This window comes from Sturnus vulgaris, chromosome 12, assembly GCF_052056855.1.
Source record: "Sturnus vulgaris isolate bStuVul1 chromosome 12, bStuVul1.hap1, whole genome shotgun sequence".
Taxonomy (NCBI): domain Eukaryota; kingdom Metazoa; phylum Chordata; class Aves; order Passeriformes; family Sturnidae; genus Sturnus; species Sturnus vulgaris.
In genome coordinates, this window is record NC_142254.1 from 21,526,784 (window position 1) to 21,543,916 (window position 17,133).

The 17,133-nt window shown below is 48.4% G+C and overlaps 2 protein-coding genes across 4 annotated transcripts in view; one reads left to right on the forward strand and one right to left on the reverse strand.

Moving 5' to 3' along the window:
- Positions 1-1,478: 1,478 nt before the first annotated feature.
- ATXN1L (ataxin 1 like) lies at positions 1,479-8,370 on the reverse strand. The gene is made up of 2 exons (XM_014889569.2): positions 8,298-8,370; positions 1,479-8,054 (listed from the first exon to the last, which is right to left on the reverse strand). Exon 2 carries the CDS (start codon positions 7,942-7,944, stop codon positions 5,878-5,880), a length of 2,067 nt encoding a protein of 688 aa, XP_014745055.2. The 5' UTR covers positions 7,945-8,054; positions 8,298-8,370; the 3' UTR covers positions 1,479-5,877.
- A 709-nt stretch (positions 8,371-9,079) lies between these two features.
- Positions 9,080-17,133, forward strand: part of AP1G1 (adaptor related protein complex 1 subunit gamma 1) — a 34,350-nt gene continuing 26,296 nt past the window's right edge. For all 3 annotated transcript variants that reach the window (XM_014889527.2, XM_088172188.1, XM_088172189.1), the window contains exon 1: positions 9,080-9,377. The gene's annotated coding sequence lies outside the window, so the exon portion shown is untranslated. The remainder of the gene's footprint in view (positions 9,378-17,133) is intronic.

Below are 17,133 nucleotides of genomic sequence, written 5' to 3' on the forward strand. Positions count from 1 at the left end.
ACCCTTTTTTTAAACATCGTTGTTACATACTTAGTTGCAGTACCATCCATGGAAAAACTGAGGAACCTGAGGTCCTGTTTTAAGATACCCCATAAAAACAGCGAAAGAAAGGCTGGCCAAGGTAAACAAATAGAAAACAAGTTTGCTGTTTTACGCACAAGTTAATTTTCACTTGTACAGAATTTCAGGCTTGCAAGTGAAAGAGTTGATTGAATGGTAAATAATAGAGTAGGTCAGTTTCTAAGACTCTACGGGTTTGCTTTTCAGGCAAAATGTGATTGTAGCCTGTGCCTACAGGAAAAGGTTCCCCTTTCTAATAGAAATCGCTATTAAAACTATGCAACTATGGAAATTCTATCTAGGCATCTTTAAACTGCAAATGGCAAAGCAGTGGCACAGAAGGACTCATGGCAGGGCAAAGAAGTGGTACACTCTCCGTTATTTGCCTTCTTTAAGAATGAACATCTGAAAATGCATGGTGTAGCTTCATCAGGTTTTAGACATCAGCCCACCAAAAGCCAGTGTGCCACACTTCTGTGCTTTCTAGCCTGAAAACCCCTATTACCTGCACAGCATTTCCAGGTAAGGTTTAGAGTCATACAGTGCTTCAAACACCTTGACAAGTACTGTCTTCTCTCTGATAGCTGTTTCTCTTCTTTAAGTCAGAAATGGTGACAAGACTGCTTCTTGAAATCAGAAGAGTGAGGTTAAAATAAAAAGCAAAACCTTATGATCAGACTACTTAAAACCCTCATTTCCTCCTCATTTTTCAGCTTGAAAAACGTTTGATTGCAGTCCCTTAAAGCCCTAGTTAAAATAGTTACCTTCAAAATGTGTAATGTTGCATTTTTCTGGCAATAATGAACCACTCTCCTAGCCAGCCCTGGGGATGCTGCTAGGAAACAGCATTGAACCTTCTCAGTGCAGGTTTTCTCCACCTGCCACTGCAACATGTAGTTTCCTCCCAGTACAAAAGCTGTTTTAACATGATGTTCATTCATCATGTAGAACTGGCACCCAGGAGCCATTTCTGCTTATCTCTCTTTGGGAAAAGGCACTGTAAAGGAGCTGTTCAGTTCCATGTTCCTTTATTCGTATCCTCCTTTGTTCTCTGATCTCCCACTTTTATCCCTACTTCTGTTCGTTTTCATACTCAAACCCCCAGTTTGCTTCTGGCAGTATCTGCTTTTGCTCTGCCTCGTGTTTTGCTTGCCCAGCAGAGGTGTACCTTTACTCTGCAACATGCAGCTGCAACTTTCCCTGTAGCGTCACTGATACCTTATCTTTATTCCAAGGGGTTCAGGAGAGACCACATTACACAAAAGTATTGGCAAACGCACAATTATGGCTTATAATCCATCTGTCACCCTGAATCTTGCCCTTAACGTGAGTTTCCAGATCACTGTGTAAATCCAGAGAAGCCACACACTAATGACCACTGATACTGCAGACAAGCAAAAAGTCTCAAAACACCAAAGGAAAAGCTATTGGTTTATATATAGATATATATATGTATATAGATATATACTGTGTTTACAGAGTCAACAAGTTAAATGCAATATTCATAAAAGCATTAACAATAAAAATACAATCTGTTTGTAGGCAAGTACAGACTTAAAATGGTAAAACAGGAAAAAGGATCTCACCAAAGTACAAATATACAGTACAAATTGATTTATTTAAAACAGTTACAAAAAAAGCACAACAAAATAGAGATTATCCTTAGAATTATTAATGCTTTGTTAAAGATTAGGTAGGAGGAAAGGGGCAGGGACAAAGTTGGAGGGGAGCACCTGACTAGTTCTAAGGCTTTAGATACACTGCATCGGTTACATGTTAATACAGCCATATACTGGGGGTTATAGTGAGGGGTCAGCACTTATCTACAAACATCTCTCTGCCTCAGGGCAGCCCAGCCAGCTCCCCCATGTCTTTCTCTCTGAGCAGACCCTCCCCGGCGCTAAGGTGCCATGAAAGCCAAAAACAACTCGAGTGTGCCAGAGGCGCGTTGGCAGGGTGGGCGGCAGCAGCCTAGAAAGGACCTTAGGGGCAATTCTGTCCTTGACAGACAGTGTGAAGGCCGTGGAAGGGCCTGGACCATCAGCATTTTAAACTACATGTGGAACACCCTGGGCCAAACTGTACAGAATGTGTATTTGTAGCCGTCTTAGCAGCTTCTGACAAGTGTCAGGCTCTAGCACAGCTTGAAAGACGAGGAACAGTTGTGAGTGATGCTGGGAAAGGCACGTTGCTGCTGCGGGCAGGAACTAGCATTTGGGCTACTCCAGCTGCTGTAGTTTCTTTTACAATATTTTCTGAGTAACAAGGATTGTTAGTTCTCTATGGGACAAAGTGACTTGAAGTGTGGGGTGGGGACAGGGACACTTAATGTGAAAAGTGCAATATAAAAAGCTGCTCAGCAGCTGGAAGGGGAAGGCAGAGAGGCCTCTGCAGCTTCCTTCCCTTCCAGTCAGAGCTTCCTCTGCATAGTCTGGTAGTGACAAGCGCTCATTGCTGTGAGTGCACAGCCCAGAGACAGGCTGGGTTCTGCTGTGCAGCCAACCCGAGGCATTTTCCATGGGATGGGACAGACGGCTACAGACACCCATTATTGCATCCCACGGACTCCTGTTACAGAGCGTGAGCTGGATAAGATTAGGGCCTCCTCCTCCTCCAGGCAGGACAGACCACAGCTCTCCTACCCTTCACAATAGCAGCAGGAACATGGTATATTTCTCTGAGAAGTCTGTCACATCTCTGCCAGCAGAAAAGCCCAGATAACCATCCCATTCTGCAATGTCTTCTTGGTTTCATCTCCTCCCTTCTCTGTACACCCAAGAAATAAAAGCCTCCTCCATGGGTTCATTCACAGTCTTCCTCTCTGCAGCAGAGCCTGTCACCCACGCCCTGTCCCAGGAGATCCTCAGAGCTCAGCACAACCACCACTGTAGTTTGAAGCCATACAGCCCTGCCCGGTAAGGACAGGTTCCCGTGATACCAGTACTGCTGAGCTGGGCTGGAGAGTTGCCAGTGGCCCCCTCCTGCCCACCCATTGGGGCAGACAGCCAGACACACAGATTCTTCATCTTAGTCCCCCGTCACGAGCTGTGCTTGAAACCACTGCTTCCAGGGAAGAGCTGGCAGCCGAACACAACAGCGGGACTGGCAGGAGTCTGGGTAAAAGCACCAAGGTCCAGTTTACCCTGGCCTGTTCAACAGAGCTCAGGACTGCACCCAACAGAGGTGCAGCAAGCCAAAGTTCAGGTCAGCAGCCAGGTAAACAACAGGGCAAGCCCCTTCACAGCCCTTCACCTGCCTACAGTACAACGCTATTGAAGCCACACAGCATCTTGCCTCGTTAGTACTGCCCACTCAGACCACTGCACAGTGCAGCTAAGATCGAGGAGTTACAGTAACACACATGGTGTAAGGCAAGCTCTCCAAACCCTCACTCTGAGACAGACTCCAGTGTTCAGAGACACTGCGGGGGCTCTGCACCCTCAGTTACTCAGACATTGCCTCCGTGGTGTAACCAGCCCCTCTACATTCACACGCCGTATGTATGCGAGAGCCCTTTCTCAAGTGCCTGTCGCAGCCCTGAATTCCTCTGCATGCACCGTGCATAAAACAGGCATGAGAACCTGGCCTCCTCTGCCTCCTGCCTTTGGCCACAGACACCTCAGATATCCTGAGCATTAAGAACTAATTACCAACATTAATGGAGAGTTTTACGTAGGAGAGTCCAGTCAGTAGGAGCTGTGACACCCCCAGGTGAGGAAGGGGCCCAGCTGGACACTTCACTGACAAACGGGGCTGTGAAAACAGCATCTGTTCCCTCAGCTGCTGCACCTGAGGAGGCAGAATCTTCATACGACAGCATTACTGTGACTTCACACATCCCAAATGCAGCTGATGAAACCAGAAGTAGTGTGTCATTTGGGAGCAGCCACACGTGATACAGGCAGCATCATTCTGGAGAACCCATGAGGCACAAACACTGAGGGCACGATTAGCACATATCTCACCTAAGGCCTGTCCTGGTGCAGGCATTTTAAAGGCAACAGAAATGGCTAGCAATGTGCTAGGAAAACAGGACTGAGGCTGGGATGGAAGGGACATTCTGGAGACTAACTTGAAATACACAGGCAGAGCATGTGTCCATTGGACAGTCAGCAGAAGCCAACCAGCTACAGGACACACTCCTGGGGAGTGCAGAACAGCCCTGAGACAGCACCACTGCAGGGAGAGGTGCTGACACACACCATTCTGTGACAGAGAGGAGTGGTGCCCCTAGAGTCAGGCACACTTAACACATTTCAGGCAGATGAAAGCAGGGAGACAGGAACAGCATGCTGAACATCAGGACTCTGCACACTAAGAAAGGCTCCCTCCAAAGCCTGGTCCTAGCACAGAGATGGGCACCTGAACACAAGGAATACTCAACCCAGGTTAAGTCAGTGAAAACTTTTCTCACCAGAACAGTGACTATTCTTTATCCTAGCTGAGCAATGGTGTCATAACACACCATCAGAGAGGGCAGATTAGTGTAACTATAGGAGCCTTCACTCAATAGAGTGTTATCATCACAATCAGGTATTCATACACAATTGTATTAAATCTCACCATGAAAAAGACTACTCTTGATTTTACCACATTGTTCTACAGAGGAACTCCAAAGTGAAGCATCAGAAAAACTAAAAGAAAATGACCCCAAAATGCCCTCTGACGCTATTTTTAGAGTCCGTACATTAATCATAGAATTGTACTAGCACAAACTTTGTACCTTGCCTGCACATGCACAAACACTTGTCTCTTGTCTACAGCTTATTCACGAAACTGCCTGCAGGGAAGGATTAGCCATCTGGAACATTTTTCTGACTTAATTACAAAATAGCATCAGTCTTCTCACAGAAGGATGTTTTCACCCTTCCCTAGAGAATGCTGAATGTATTTTGCTCCAGATTTAAAAAAAACCCCACCAAACCAATAAAATACCCAAAACCAAAATTCAACCAAACAAAAAAGTCCAACCCCATTCATCCCTAGGTTAAGCCTCTGCAAAAGCTATAAACCCAGGAGGGTTTTCTTTTTGAGTTATTAACATGGGAAGAAAGATTTGATTTGGTGGCAAAACAACTAAGTAGACTTTATAGCAGGAAACAAACGTCTCCCATCCCAACTTGTGTCCCATCCCAAGTGCTCAAGTTCCCTATTCACCTGCACCCAAGCCCACCCTTTTGGTCCTTCCTCTTGAATTCCTGTAATTCACTCGAATCTGTACATTCTTTGCAAGAAGAAAGAGCAGTTGGATTCAGTGGAAGAGACATTAATCAGAACCACCAGAGAAGCACCTCCATCCTGCCCTTGAGAGCTCCATCGGTGAACGGTCCTTTTAAAGTGCATGTGTGAAGAAAGGGGATACTGGGAGTAGAGCCTCCAAACTCCAGTGGGGACCCATCTCTCCCCATCACGAGAAAGGAGGAATAAAATCTTCAGCAATTTTATCTGCTACCTTAAGCCAAGTCTGCCCTCCTCATCTCCCTACCTGCCCCAAATGCTCGGCCCCTGCCCCGCAGGGAGTCAGTTATCCCAGGAGGTGGGAGAAAGCCCCAGCCTCCAGCCTCTGGAATGCTCTCATCACACGCTCATGAGCACATCCCTGCTCCCCACCCCAGCTAGCCTGTTGCTGCTCCCTGAGGCACTGGAGCCCTCCTGACTCACCAAGAGGAACTGATCAGCCATGGAACTGGAACGGAGCCATTCCTGCAAGGCAGAGAGCAGCCTTTGCTGGTGAGCCTGTGACAGAGTCTGTGCAATTCCTCCACCTGATGGTGAGGCTCACCTGCTGTGGCCACCCTAGCTCACACCTCCAAGGGATCATTTCCCTGCATTCGAACGCCCTTCAATAGACAGCTTGACCTCCTGGGGAATGAAAGAGGGACGGAGCAGAGAGGCCCGAGGCTCCTCTGCCTGCACACTGTATCTTTGGAAGCCTGGGGCCAAACTGTACAGACTGCCAGCCTCAGGCTGAGAAGATTCTGCACGAGAGCTCTGAGCCATGCTGGTTCTATCTGTGTGGCTCTTCCTTTCAGCAGCTCTGTCAGATGGCTCTCTGGGCCTCTGAGCTGTTAGTTCCAACCTCTCCCTAGCAGATACCAGCTGATCTGTGAGCGGAGAGTTGGCCTGAGAAGCAGAGTTGCCGTTCATGCTCTGTAAACTGATTGATATGCAGACATCCCCCACTTGCAGCCTGTGACAAGGCAAAGCAAAGAGCTGAGCAGTCCTCCCAGGGCTGCAGGAGGACCAGCCCTGGCCATACACAAAGAAGGGATGCTCCGGGGGCACATCAATGCTCACTTTACTTTGTTGCTCCCCAACTACAAAATGCAGTGCAACAAGCCCAGGCCACTGGCTTTCCTGAATATCCACCACAGTGCTGGAGTCAATCTTCAGGCCTCCACTCACCTCCGCACTGCGAACAAAGTCTTGAGTCTGCAGGTCCTCCACTCGCTTCAGCTCTCCCGTTGCCAGCTGGATGATGGCTCCTTTCATGAAGTGAGAGGGCAGTTGTGAGGAGCTGGGTGGCTGCAACTGGGCCAGCTCCTTTTCAAGCACATTTCCTCGAGCCTGTGCATCTGGGCTCCCCCTCACCAGGGCTTCTGAAGTGGAAGACCTGACAGGCTCAGATCCAACGGGAATAAGTACTGGCTTGCCATTGGCTATCACCATTCCTTTGGCTAACTGTCTCTGTCTAATAGTCTCTTCGGGGGACATTCCACACGGGCTCCGGGACTGGCTGTTCCCAGCTGCAGCCCTCTCTGTGGTGTTCCTCAGCATGTCTCCCTGCCCATCAGGGATATTATGGCAAAGGTTCAAAGGGCTTAGGTCATCTTTCCTCTGGGCTGCCAGAACATGATAATCCTGAGATGCCAAGACCCCCACCACCCTCTGAACCTCCAGATCAGCATCTGGGGTGCTCCTGTGAGTAGGCACAGAGATCTCTCTTCCCAGCACCTGGTAACCTGGAAGGAACTGTCCATCACCCATACATCCTGCTGCAGCCCCTGGGGGCAGACAGTCCTCAGCTGTACTGCTGGCAGAGTCCACAGCCTCGCTGGGCCTCCTGGCCACACTTTGTTCCAGGGGCCTCTGCCCACCATTGGCCGCAGCCACCTCTGAGCTCAGCTGACTGTCTTGCTGAGGAGACTCTGGGCTCCCACCTGCTACAGGTGCCTCGTAGGCTGAATACCCTGGTGGGACGCGGGACATCTGATAATAAACAGGAATTCTCCCCGGTGCCATGTCCAGTGGTTGGGGCGCAGTGTGGTGCTGCATCTGCCCAGGAGAGGCTGCAGAGCCGGATTTGTTGAAGCTGTGGGTGGGAGAGGTAGTCTGGGGGGAAGGAGCAGCTTCTTCCGTGAACAGGGAGGCATATGGCACAAAGTGGGGAACATGGGGGGCAGTGAGGTTGGTGGAAGGAGACAGGAGAGGACTAGGCAGGAAGGCAGGAGGGACAGCATAGGGCACTGTGTAGTGGGAACCGATGAGCTGCAGGGAAGCCGAAGGGATCTGTGCATAGTGGATGGAGGGGAAGGGCACTGCCGGGTGCTGGATGATGGGCGAGGTCACGTTGAAGGCGGAGGGCAGGGAGCTCACGTTCACCACAGGGTGCAGGCCCGTGGGGGAGAAGGTAGCAGGCGGTGCTGCCACTTTGTAGAGCATCCCGTACTGGTCCACCGTCAGCCCCGCCGCCGCCTCGGAGGCCTCGCCAGGACCGTAGCGCGGTGCGGCGGGAGCCGGCCGAGCCGTGCGGGCCCACTCGGGGCCCTCGCCCGAGCCCTGGGCTCCCCCCGCCCGTCCAGCCTCGGTGCCAGTGTTGGCGGCGGCAAGTTCCCGCTTCTTTGGCGGGAGACACTCCTGGCTCCGCTCGTGGCCCGCTCTCATGGCGCCCCGCGGTGTCCCGGCAGCCCCGGCCGCGACGCTCGTTCATGGGGGCACCCACTGGGGCTGCCACGCGCGGGCTCCTGGATCCGCGCCGCCGGCCGCCGCCTCACCTGTACCAGGAACAGAGGGAGCCATGAGTCCTAGCCTCGGGAACGGGGGGCGGTCCAACCCCGGCTCCAGGAACGGGCATGGCGACGGCCCCTGCCCCTGGCTCGGAACGCCGGGGACGGAAGACGCCCGAGCCCGGTCGCCGCCCCCAACCCCGGCCCCCAAACCCCGGTGGTGCTGCCGCGCACCCCGCCCCGTCGGGTTCAGCGGGCCCGCCTGGTACCCGCCCACTGCCCGCGGCTCACCCGCCATGGCTCGGACCGGCCCCGCGGGCCCGCCCGGTGCCCGGACCGGCTCCTCCCCAGCCCTGGCGCACGGCAATGACGCGTCGCATGTCAATGACGCCAAGAGCGACCGCCGGAACTGCTGGCCCGTCGCAGGGGTCGTCACTCCGCCGCGCCCGGAAGGCGTCACGGGGCACCCACAGCGCCGTTGCCGTGGCAACCAGCTGCGTCCGCTCGGGGCTCAGTCCGGCCCGGCTGACGGGACGGGCCCGGGGCCCGGTCCCACAGCGCGAGTCACCTGGAGGCAGCGCCGTGCGGCTTTTGTTGGTCCCGCGCCCCAGACGGACTGTCTCAGCGGTTGGTCGGCAATGCGGACCCCGTGGCAGCGTGACCCGGCTCCCCTGCAGGAGCCTTCTGTCTGAGCGTGCCCGTGCCCTCTCTCGCACTCCCGCAGTGTCCGGCCGGCCCCGTGCTGCTGACCGGGCTCGGCGGGGGGCAGTTCCTCGTCATTCGGTGATCGTTAATGTGACATAAGGTCCTGGAAGTGGGGACAGAAGAGCTGCCTGGGGCCGGGGTGGCTCTGTACCCCCTTCCAGAGACGCCTCGTTTACTGCAGCACGTAGCCGGTGGACATTTATACACTGCGAGATTCGGTAGGCTGGGAGTGGCTTGGCCCCTCCGGCCTCGGAACCCCACGATCCCGGAACCGCGGTCACGGGCGACGGGTCCCGCCCGGCCCCGCCGCGGGGAGCGCGCGCCGCCGGGACCGCCTCGCGCGTGACGTCATCAGGGATTGCCACGGTGCAGACGCACCTTTGCTTCTAAGACCAACCTCACGGGTACTTCCGCCAAGAAAAGTAGTGCAAGCGGCATTTGCCGTCCTTCCACCGGCGGTGCTGCACCGCCCTCTCGCCATCCCCGCCCCGTTCCCGCTGAACTCGGCGCGGTCACGCTCTCACCCGCGGTCGAGAGAGCCTGCGGGGTCGCGGGAAGCGAGCCGGCGCGCGGATCCCTCCGCCTGCGGTATCGGTGCTTCGGCCGCGCCGCCGCCATTTTGAATGCCCGGCTCTGTCCGCCGCTGCTGCTGCAGGGACCGGCCTGGTGAGTGGGACCGACTCGGGCCTCCGCTGCCCAGGCCGGGCCTCCCCTGACTTCCAGGTCCTGCCGCCTGGGGCCCCGCGAGTCTTGGGGCCTCTGTCCGCCCCGAACTCCGCGGCTGGGCCCCGGCCCCTCTGTCCGCGAGGCCGCCCCGTGCCCTCTCGCCGCCTCTGCCCGATGGTCCGGCCCGCCTCGAACTCTGCCTTGCGCCTCGGGGCCTTCTGCTCGGGCGCCAGGAGCGGTCCGTGCCTGCCCTGGCCGTTCTCCGTCGGGAAGACGGCGGTGCGGGTTCTGCCTCGGGCCCGTCCCCGGGGCTCGGCGGCAGCTCGCGGCTGAAGCGGGAGCGCGTACCTCGGGAGCTGGTTCGTGCTGTGGCCCGCTGCCGTCTTGGGAGCAGCGGGGGCTTGTGCCCGTCCTTCCCTCGGTATATTATTGCCTAGGCTGCACAAGCGCTCCGCGTATTACAGCGTCTGCAGTGCTTGCCGTTCGTGGGTTTTAACAGAAGCAGGAGATACTCGGTCTGCCTAAAGGTAGTTGTAGTGAGCTGCTGTCTGACGGCTGGTCTCTAAGGGCGCCTTCAAGTCCCTTCTTCAAGGCTGGTTGAGTTCTCGCACGAGCTGTAAGATGAATTGTAATTTATTTTATAGTAGACATTGTTTTTAAAGTTAACAGGTGGAACAGGTGTGTGTTTTACTGTGTTGAAAGTGGTGTGTAAAAATGCTGAGCGACAAGTTTCAGTTTCTGATGCTTGAAATATTAACGGGATAGCACAGAATCTCAATGGAACATCTTTGAAAGGATAACAACGTCACATGTGGCCAAAAGGTGTTTGGTCCATAGTGGCTTAAACAGTAAAATGTATGTGTGTTTTACCCTGTAAATGCTGGGAAATCCTTTAGGGATGCTCCTAGCATCCTACATTTAAAATGGCAGAGAAATTAATTTCCCTTTTTCCTTTTTTTTCTTTTGTGATTCACTTCTGTGTGATAGAACTCAACAGCTTTTTATACCCATTTTCCTGCTACCGCTCCTCTAAACTACACTTGGTATTTTTTCCTTTGTTTGATTGTCTATCACATTCTATTGCCAAATTCTTTCTTTTGTTTACTCCTCTGCTCTCTGGTGTTTGGCACAGGATTTGAAAACTTACTGGGTGCTTGAGAGCTGAATGGAGGCAGGAGATTTTGTGGGTTTTTTTTTCTGAGGAGTTTGGTGTGAATCCTTCCATCTTCCTGTGCTGGGAGAAGGAAGGTATTTAAATTCCTGTTTCTTGAGAAGGGAAAAGTAAGTCTGGGGTAATTGTTTCATGAAGGGGTCCAGCTTTTGTTTCCAATGTGTAAGATAACTTTCAGATTTCCTCCTTTTATGATGAAAAAAGCATTTTCTTCCTTCTTTTTTTGCTTTTCTGTTTCTGTGACTGCTGATCTGTTTTCCTGAAGGTGGCATGGTAGAGATGGAAAGATCCAGTAGTACCTTTGTGATGTCCTGTGAGAGATTATGGGATAGCAAGAATGTTCTGATTCTCGGTAGCTCCTTCGCGTACAGCGTTTTGCAGCGGCATCACTGCACAGTGACACGAGTGACAAGGTTGTGGGCAGTGGCACAGGAGTCCAAGCTGCCTGTCCTCAGGCACACAGAGCCCACCTGGTTAGTGCAGTTCAGGGTTGGAATGTCAGCTTGCCGAGTGTGAGGGCTCAGCAAATCTTTACTGCTGTAAAAGTGATGGCACTCAGAAAAGCTGCTAGTGCCTCTCCAGTGTGAATATTTGTATTTGTGAGCTGGCCCTGTATAACTTCAGGGGATGGGTTGCTTTATCTCATCACACTTTTTAGTGATAGAGCAATTTCTTCTGAATGCAGGTGATGCTGATTTGTTCTAGAATTATATTCAGCTGTTCTCTGGGGAAAAGGGTCTGTTCTGCCTTGGTAAGAGCTTTCTTTCACTGGAGGAGAGCGTTTGAGTTAGTAAGTATATATATGATGAGGCTGAAACTCGAAAAACAAAGCTACAGTAATGTGAGTACAAGTGAATCTGCTGATATCACAGATATTCGTGCAAGCTGTATCTGCTGTTTGGCAGAAATGCCACAGGTAAAATCAAAGATTAGAACTTCCTAGGGCATAGCTGAAGTTAAGTGGCCTGTTGTAAAGTTTATATTAATGAATGTACAAATGTGGCATCTTGTCATTCATCTGGTATTAGCTAGGACATAGAGGGTTGTTTTTTTTTGTGACAAAGTAGTGGCTTTTCTTTTTTATTTAAAGTTTAACTCTGCAGGAAAGTGACCAGGAAGTAAAATAACCAGATTACTTCATAGATTAGAATAGTGAGGAAATTAGAAGCAGGTGATAAATACAAAGATAATGTAGGTCAGTAATGGTTGCAGTATTGAAACAGAAGCCAGAAAATCTGAAATTCTGCTTGTATCTGTCATGGTGGTCAGCTATATAGCCGTGCTATTTCTTCTTCCCACGTTTTTTAGCTTCTAACTTTTTTGGCAGTTGTTGAGGTTAATGTTTGTACTGACTGGGAGCTCAGTGTGTCTTCTGAAGACAGTTTAGGGGTTCCTGGGTTTGCTGTATGTGCACAGCTGTGCGGGAATGGGATAGCTCATCCGAGGGGCTGACTTGTGCTCTGGGACCGTGCCTCAGTCAGCAGGGAGTGGGAGCGGGTCTGCAGTTGTTTGCGGTGGAATTGGGTGGGATCTGTGCAGTGTCCTCAGTCTCTGCTCTGCCTCTCCTCTTCCTCTCAGCCCTGGAGCAGTGCTGAGCCTTGCTTCTTGAATACTGTTGTGCTGCATGTTGGTGGTTTTTGTTGGTGTTTTGTTTTTTTTTTTTTTCAATGTAACTGGAAGTGGGACCACGTCTTCTTCCAAGACTATTTCTTAGTTCTTGTTTTGGGGTACTTTTTCCTTGACCTCCCCTGCTCCCCTCCAGCGATCTCTGCATAAAGCAAAGTGTAACTCTGATGCCTTTCCTTACAAGCATGCATTTTGAAGGCCCCTGCTGGCATAATTGCCTTCTGATTTTCTGATGTTGCTTTCTAGTTCTCTATTGCATTCAATAGCTTTCTCCTCATGAAAAAATTGTCCCACTTAGCACGTTACATGGTTGCTCTTTCTCTTGACTGGTTTGTGTTGCCTTTGCCCTTCGTGATGATGATGGTGGTGCTCCTTGCTTTGATGTTTACTGTATAAATAGTTATAATAATATAATATTTACTGTTATCTGTATAAATATTGATAATACTAGGCTATATACTGATATCTCTGCATTTGTTGATACCCTCATCTCTACTTGGAGAGTATGTTTCTGGTTTTACTGCTAATATATTTTTCTTTTTAAGTGTCTGATAGAAGTGGGAAGCCTACTGATAGCAGTGTGGAGTTGAGACCATCAGTTTTGGGTATCAACACTGCAATTACTCCTTTCATGGAGTCTGGACAGATCCTCTGCCGTTGTGTACTAGGCTGGATTCAGTTGTACCTAAGCAAGTAGGAGAGTTCTGCTGTTGACTTCAGTTGGGAGTTGGGTCTGGCTTTAGTTGTGTAACTTCCCAAAAGCTGGGATTGTTGAGGACTGTGATTCCCTATGCATGCATTGGGGTGGAGCAACTGGAGTTGTGTGTTTTAGATGTGCTTGAAATGTATGCTGCTTCAGGCTTGGTGTGTTTTCTAGACAGAACCAAGTTCAGAAATGTTATTTACAGGAAAAGCTGTAACTTACTGTGTATATCACCACAACTTAAAATTCAGACCATTTCCCCAAACAGTAGAGCTCTTCTGTGAATAATTTCATTAATTTTGGTGGCCTTTATGTTTTAATGTTTCCAGAATTTAAGGCTGAATAATAATGGAATGTTAAAATGTTAAATGTCTGATAATTTGTCCTAAAGAAGTTTTAAAACACTGCTAATTTTTCAAGTCTTATTGTCTTAGAGACACATTAGATATTTTAGATGTATGCTAACTTTTCTGAATAGTTTCCAGAGGACATGTTCTCAACTCAACATTTAAGGACTATCCTTTGTCTTTACTCTGGAATTCCTGATAGAGGAGTATAGCTTGACTGAAGCACTTGAGCATTTTCAAGGTGGGGTTTGGTAATATTAGGTGTGTGTTGTAACTATAAAAGGTGACCCAGCATATTTGAATGTGACAGTATACTAAGAGAGACTTCTGGTCAAGTTCTAGACTCAAATATTTTTGGTACAATGGCCTCTTGAATAAAATCTTTAAATGTTTAACTTTCAAACATGACAAGCTTCACTAGTAACAGACCATAAAAGAGGTGAAAAGAGTGATTTATCAGTACAATTTAAATGAAAACTGAATGTTTTAATGCATGAAGATTTTTATTTTCTTTTTTTTTCAGTTTTGTATAGTAGGAATGAGTTACACAAAGAGAGAAAATGCCTTTTTATTGGTTCAGGGTAAGAATTCTTGGATAGCAGAGAGAGGAGAATCATTGAGGAGACACCTTTCCTAGTTTCTGGATTGCAGGAAAGAAGCTGGAATTCTGTTTTCTAAGGAACTTCAACACCAGCCACCTATACATCTTGAACTAATCTGGATTAGGTCTCTGAGTGTCTCAGAAGTTTTGGTCTTGATAGTAGGTTCTTCTAAGGAGCAAGGCTTTTGGGATGAGAAGATGGAAACAGATCTGATAAGGTTGAAGAATTCTGTGTGCAATCCTACTACATACTGTAAATATTAACTAGAAGGCTCTTTTCAAGTCTTCAGAGATCATCCCTGATTTCTGGAGCTTGTAGTTGGCAAAAAAATTTCTGAAGGAAACTCCTGTTTTAAACCCAAGAAGGAAGTAGGTAACAACTTCTACAAACTGCCTTGTCATTTATGTTGACGTGCAAAGAATAAAAGGATGTGTCTGTAGTGGGGAAAAACGTTAACTAATCCTGAAGAACAAGATTTGCTACTTTGGAGGAGGTTCTAAGGAGCACTTAGGCACCAGCTAAAGTGAAATTCCACTGTCTGCTGTTGCTAGATTATATAGTTGTCCTCCCATTGTTGCAGTAAAGATCTGTTGGCATTATAATAGGCTTTGAAATTGCTGAGACGAGGTAAATGTTAATCTCTTCTGTAATGTTTCTGAATTCAAGTGTTCTCGTGGCCAAAGTTTCTTCTCATCTGCAGTAACTACTGCTTACACTTACTTGAAATGTCTGAAACTCAGAACTGCCGTGAGATTTCCAGTGTGTTAGCATGCAGAAGAATCTTAGACACTGAAGGCAAAGTACAGGTATCTGATGCAAGAATTTTTGGTATTAAGAGAACACTTTATTGTGGAGGGGAAGAAAATGCAATGTGCTACATTGCATGGGAATAACATTGCATTGAAATACTGGGAGAGTGTGCAGAAGAAGAGCTCAAGCTTTAAGGATGAACATGTATGGTGATTTGTGAGGGGAAAACACTATTTTGTATAGATGGGTGGAAAACCTTTTGTATGGGATAGACTCAGAAGTTTATTTTACAAAAAGCTGAATGATTTGATATTGACTAAAAAAATAGTATGTAGTTGCAGCACAAGGACAGAAGTTCTGAATATTGGAAAATAAATCACAGCTCTGTCTTTTGTCCTTGATATTGTCCTCCATCACAGCAGTTCTGAATTGCTCTATTCTCCTCAGGCAGGATGTGTGTGTGAGATACAGTTGCTCATAGTCAGGTTAGACTCTGTGTGTTAGTTGTTACACAAGTGAGAGCAGCTGGAAGCCTCAGAAATTTGTTCTTGAGTCTTATTCGTCAATTCTTTGCTATCTGAAGTGCTAGTTCTGCTTACTTTCCTGTGGTTGTGAAGTGAGGAGGAAAAATAATCAGGAAGGCACACTGTAAAGATTATTTATGCAAGGGCATTTGTAAATACTGACTATTTGCTTTGTTGAATATCTGAATGATGTTCAGACGAAGTCCAACTAGATCTTCAGTTTGATGTCATTGTACCTGCCTTCTTAGTGAGACAGGAAGTCCTGCCTAAACACCAGAGAAGGATGAGAAAACAGTATTCATTAAAAGCTGTACTTCACATAGGGCAACATTGTTGAATTCTGTTTTTCCCTCAACTGGAACTGTTTAGGCGGTCTTTCCTTTTATTTTCTGTTGTCCAGGGCCAAGCTTAAGATACTGAAGCCTTCCATGGGCATACCTGCAGAAAGTTTTTGGTCCACTGGCAAGGAAAGGAGTGGCTTGTACAAGTCACAGGCTGCAGATATCAGCGTTCAGCAGTTTATAAACTTTCAGATACAGAATGGGAACAAAACAACTTGTGATATCAAAACAATTTGTTGGCAAATCTCAGTTTGTTTGCAGGCTATGTGTTAGTGTTTCAGAATCTTTGTAAAGAACACTTCCTTTAAAATAAAGGAGTCAGTTGTGGTTGTAATAGCTAGATTAGTAGTAGCTACTGCTTATCTTCTATCTTCTCAGGAGCAGCAGTGTTGTAGGTAGGCTTAACTAGGGTACAGAGCCATAGCGTAAGTGTGGATTCATGCTGGAGTGAACCTTTCACGTCTTTTCCACTCCACTGAGGTCTCCCAAAGCCACATGTTCTCACTGCTGCCTGTCTTTGCACAAGCCAGACTGGTGTGTCTGAGGACTGCCTTTGGGAGGAAGAGGACAAGCTGTTTTTCACATCTGCCGGTTGGTGCCAGTGTGAGCACAATGGAAGGACTGGACTCGCCTTTCTCAGCATGAGCTGCACATGAGTGATCTGAGTGATTATAAAAGTATTGCCTCTAGACTGCAGAGCAATATTTCTGCAGTAGCACTTCTATCTTTGTAGCTTCTGCCCAATTTTCTGCAAGAGTGTGGGAGTATCAAGATCAGTTTAGAATCATGTGATATGTGTGTGTAGTAGGTGAGTCCAGGCTTAAAAATTCTGCACTTAATGTGGACGGTTGCCTCCCAGGAAAGAGACTTTTGAGTTTATGATACAGTTGTGAAAAACACAAGCTGAGCATTTTGCAGCAATCAAAACTCCACAGAGTGTTACCAATTTTCAGGAAAATAATAGTGAGGCAAAAAAATAGAAGGCATATTATATCTACCCCTTAAGTGCTGCTTGCAGCATTTTGCTTTTCTTCCCCTTCAGAAAGGATGCAGAACTGTATGCCATGCAGGCATGGCAGCAAAGGTAGTGGCCATGGAAGGGTTTGTTCTGGAGATGGATTTCTTACTTCTCCATGACCGTTTCTGTTACGTTAGTGCAGCATGAGTGCATGGCAACCATTAATTTATTCATATCACAGCAATGTGAGGAAGTGTTGTGAATTCACTTGGAGAGTCAAGCAAAGAGTAAGGATTAAAGTGTCCAGTAGTCTTGATCTTACACATTGTCAGCATTTTGGAACAGTTTCCTTATGCAGGCAGAATAGCTCTACTCTTCCATTTTCAAAACTGATTGCTTTGTGTCTCTGTAAGTTCAAGCTTATTAAAGTATGAAAATGGGAAACTTAAATATGAGGAGTCTACATAGTTTGGCTGAAGAGGCCTAGTGTATGTATGAGTTTATAATCAAGACTCAGAGCTGCCTTTGTCTGGCTTACTGTAAGGCCGCCTTTATTTGTACATGCATCTCTGTCTGCTTTTCTGCAGGCAAAGAAGTCCCCTGTTAGCTCTGTGTCCCAGCCTCTCTGTTCTGTGGTATCATGTAAGCCAGTTAGTGCAGCACCTGAATACACATCTTTTTCTTATATGGCAACGCTTAAAATGTATGACACAGTGTTCAGTGGGAATGGTGAC